This window comes from Argentina silus (genome assembly GCF_951799395.1).
Source record: "Argentina silus genome assembly, chromosome: 6".
Classification (NCBI taxonomy): Eukaryota; Metazoa; Chordata; class Actinopteri; order Argentiniformes; family Argentinidae; genus Argentina; species Argentina silus.
This window is the reverse complement of record NC_139660.1, coordinates 10,923,354-10,926,765: the sequence shown is the minus strand read 5'-3', so window position 1 is coordinate 10,926,765 and position 3,412 is coordinate 10,923,354. Positions and strand designations below refer to the sequence as shown.

Genomic DNA, 3,412 nt, shown 5'->3' with positions numbered 1-3,412 from the left:
TGTACATATGGATACAGTCTAGTCACACTAAGGGTGGAGTTGGGAGAAGATAGGGCAAAGACAGGAATGTAACCACACATGATGCAACATTATCAACAGTACAGTATCTCACAATCATAAGGACAGAAGTGAAGCAAACAACAACTCAAATCAATGTAAATGTCTCTTTTATTTGGCAATCTGGACAAGAGGACACAGCAGCACTGACAACAACAATTTCAAATATTTAAAAATATTCCACACATAAAATCCTAAATCAAGACACGTCAAGGAGTGCAGTTTCTTTATTAGCATCCAGAGAGCTAAAACCAGGCTAGCGGAGCTAAGCCCTCAGCAGACTGGATGTTAATGAGTGGTCCTCTAACATGGGCCCAATTAGCATGATTCCACTGTGTAGGGGCTGTCCAGATTAACAGCGAGATTAACTCATTGACAGTGTTCTCATCCTCTCGAGATTATCATGGCCCCCATCCTTTGCAGTGTACTACAGATCTTAGATAAAGAATTTAACAGAAGATGTATGGGACATATTTTGTTTATTAATACATGTAAATAGGCATTGCACAGACTTCTATAGAGAAATAGGTTATAAAGATTCATGCTGAAATTATGTTGGGCATGTGTTTTCTTATCTCTTCACAGGCTGAACATTGGAGGGCTGGAAACAGGCAAGTTGCAGATGCATACTGCTCTTAAACTTGTTCAGCAACTCCTCCAGTAGCCTGACGGGTAAGAGGGAGAAAGAGAAGAAAGAGATGGATAAGGAGAGAGAAACAGGATGGGGGTTAATCATGTGTGTTGCTCACTGTGGCGTGTCCCAGTATGATGGTCTCACTGGTTTTAATTTTTAATTTAATAACTCACTTCTTATCTCCTCCACTGTGTAGCTGGGGGAGGGCCTCCAGGGCCTGCTTAAAGCTGTTCCTGAAACAAGATACACACAGTTAACACTGCACACACCACACCACACCACATACACACACACACACACACACAGTGGGAGAGACAAACTCACACAGAAACAGGCTTACACACACACACACACACACACACACACACACACACACACACACACACACACACACACACATAAAGACACACACAAACAAACAAACAAACAAAGTCACACAGGGTGAACAAGATTAAACTCACTGGACTGTTGAAGAACTTTTGGTTTCAATTTATACTCGTGGTTTTCATTTATACCACCAGGTAATGTACAGTACAGTACAGTACAGTGTGTGTGTGTGTGTGTGTGTGTGTGTGTGTGTAGTAAAGTCATAGTGAGGGTGCTGTGGCACTTACTGGCTCTCAGAATTCAGGTAGGAGGATATGGCATCACTCAGGGCACAGATCTCTAGGCGGGCCTAAGATAGATAGATAGATAGATAGATAGAGAGATATATAGAGAGATAGAGAGAGTGATTTTATATATATATATATATATATATATATAGAGAGAGAGAGAGAGAGAGGGGGGGGGGGGGTAGAGAGAATGGAAGAAATTGTTAAATTGGAGTAGAAAGTTGAAATTGGGCCGCACAGTGGCTAACATTGCCACCTGATTAAAGGTAAAAGAGAGAGTCACGTGTCTGGTGTGTGGTTATAAAAAATAAAAAAAAGGGTGAATAAGGTTGATAGAGATGGGAATTTGGTACGACCAGTAAAAGAGGGTAAATCCCCCATTCAGTGGCTGAGAATGGGTCTTTATTTGACTCACCCTGTTCTGGTGACTGCTCTAACAATGAGTGTGTATATGTTTGTATGTATGTATGTGTGTATGTGTGTGTGTGTGTACCTGCAGGGCTCCATTCTTGCTGAAGGAAGACACACACTGCATGAGGCGGCTCATCTCCTCAGACACAGACTCTACGATACAAGACAGAACCCTGGATACAAGCTCCTTAGAGACAGTGAAGACCTGAAGGAGGGATGGAGAGAGGGAGCAAAGGAGGGTGTGTTTGTGTGTGTATGTGTGTGTGTGTGTGAGAGAGAGAGAGAGAGAGAGAGAGAGAGAAAAGTGGGGGGTGGGGGTGAGAAGATTGACTGAGTGTGAACATATTGGTTCACTGTGAGAGGATGTTCTCATGGGCGCCTCTTACCTCTGCATGAACAGTGATAATGTTCACCAACGCCTCCTTCAAGTAGTTCCTCACACCTGTGAGAGTAGAGAGAGAGCAGTAGTGTTATTCTTTGAGAGGACAACAGCATGGAGTGACATGTCCTGTTGTGGTAAGCTAGATTTACAATGTTTTCCGTCCAGAGATACAATGAGCTGGTTTATCTGCTACTTCTGAGAGGGGAGGGTAATAACGAGAGAACAAAAGACCTAAACGGTGAAAGTCTTCTTTCTCTGCTTCCGCTGGTAATGCCTTGCAGCACCCGCACATAATACTCACACACACACACACACACACACACACACACACACACACACACACACACACACACACACACACACACACACACACACACACACACACACACACACACACACACACACACACACACACACACACACACACACACACAGCCAGTGAAAGTATCATATCCTATTCCTTAAAGTAGTGGTTAATCAGTCCAAATGTTCCTTTCACTATTAGAGGAACACACACGAACACACACAAACACAAACACACACACACACTTAAGTCATATACTTTCACTCATTGTAGCCCCCCCCCCCCCACCCTACACACCAACACACACACACACACACACACACACACACACACACACACACAGCGCCTGACTTCCTGTACAAAGGTAAACCACACAACGTTTCACCCGGGCTTGGAGCACATCCGTGTGCATGCATACACACTTACACAGCACACAAAACCTCAGACCAGCATGATATTTTGTGAAAGTCACTGCTCATCTCAATTTAGAAAGAGCAATATTAGGTGGAAGGGAGATTTGTCTGAAACTGCATCAGAATCATTTGGATGCTGACATATGGATATAAAGGCCCAGGCGGTCTTGGTGAGGTGTCCACAGACTCATTCAGTATGTGAACCCCTAGCTAAACACATAAAACCACTGCTTACAGGAACACTACAAACAAACACACAAAGACATGGATTCCACATATGACGTACATATGGCCCAATATGGGGGTGTGAAACCATAAACACATACACATAGCTACAGACAGCCCCCCCAAGAGTTCCCCTCAGTACGGTACAGCAGTGTTGGAGTTACTGTAAATACTTTTGGAGGTAAGCCTCTGTGGTTAAAGGGGTCAGTGGTTGTGGTTGCTACCCATTAAGGTTACTGCAGTTTATCTGTTTATCTATGTGCTTTAGCCTTGGTTAAAGAAAAGCTGACTTCTATAGCAATATTATAATTGATTACAATATTGAATAATGTGCTGTGTCTATAGCCTATTAGCCTCTGTCGCTGGCATTGA

General features: G+C 43.3%; 1 protein-coding gene across 4 annotated transcripts in view; it reads right to left on the bottom strand.

Annotated features, from left to right (window-relative positions):
- Positions 1–150: 150 nt before the first annotated feature.
- The window catches only part of exoc2 (exocyst complex component 2), a 45,279-nt gene continuing 42,017 nt past the window's right edge, over positions 151–3,412 (bottom strand). For 3 of the 4 annotated variants that reach the window (XM_083672066.1, XM_083672065.1, XM_083672067.1), the window contains exons 24-28: positions 2,103–2,158; positions 1,799–1,921; positions 1,306–1,367; positions 865–924; positions 151–722 (exon numbers count right to left, since the gene is read on the bottom strand). In XM_083672066.1, coding sequence (XP_083528192.1) covers positions 629–722; positions 865–924; positions 1,306–1,367; positions 1,799–1,921; positions 2,103–2,158 — 395 coding nt within the window. In that variant the 3' untranslated portion in view covers positions 151–628. Of the gene's footprint in view, positions 723–864; positions 925–1,305; positions 1,368–1,798; positions 1,922–2,102; positions 2,159–3,412 lie in introns of those variants that run through there. The other variant, XR_014554271.1, reaches the window with a different exon arrangement.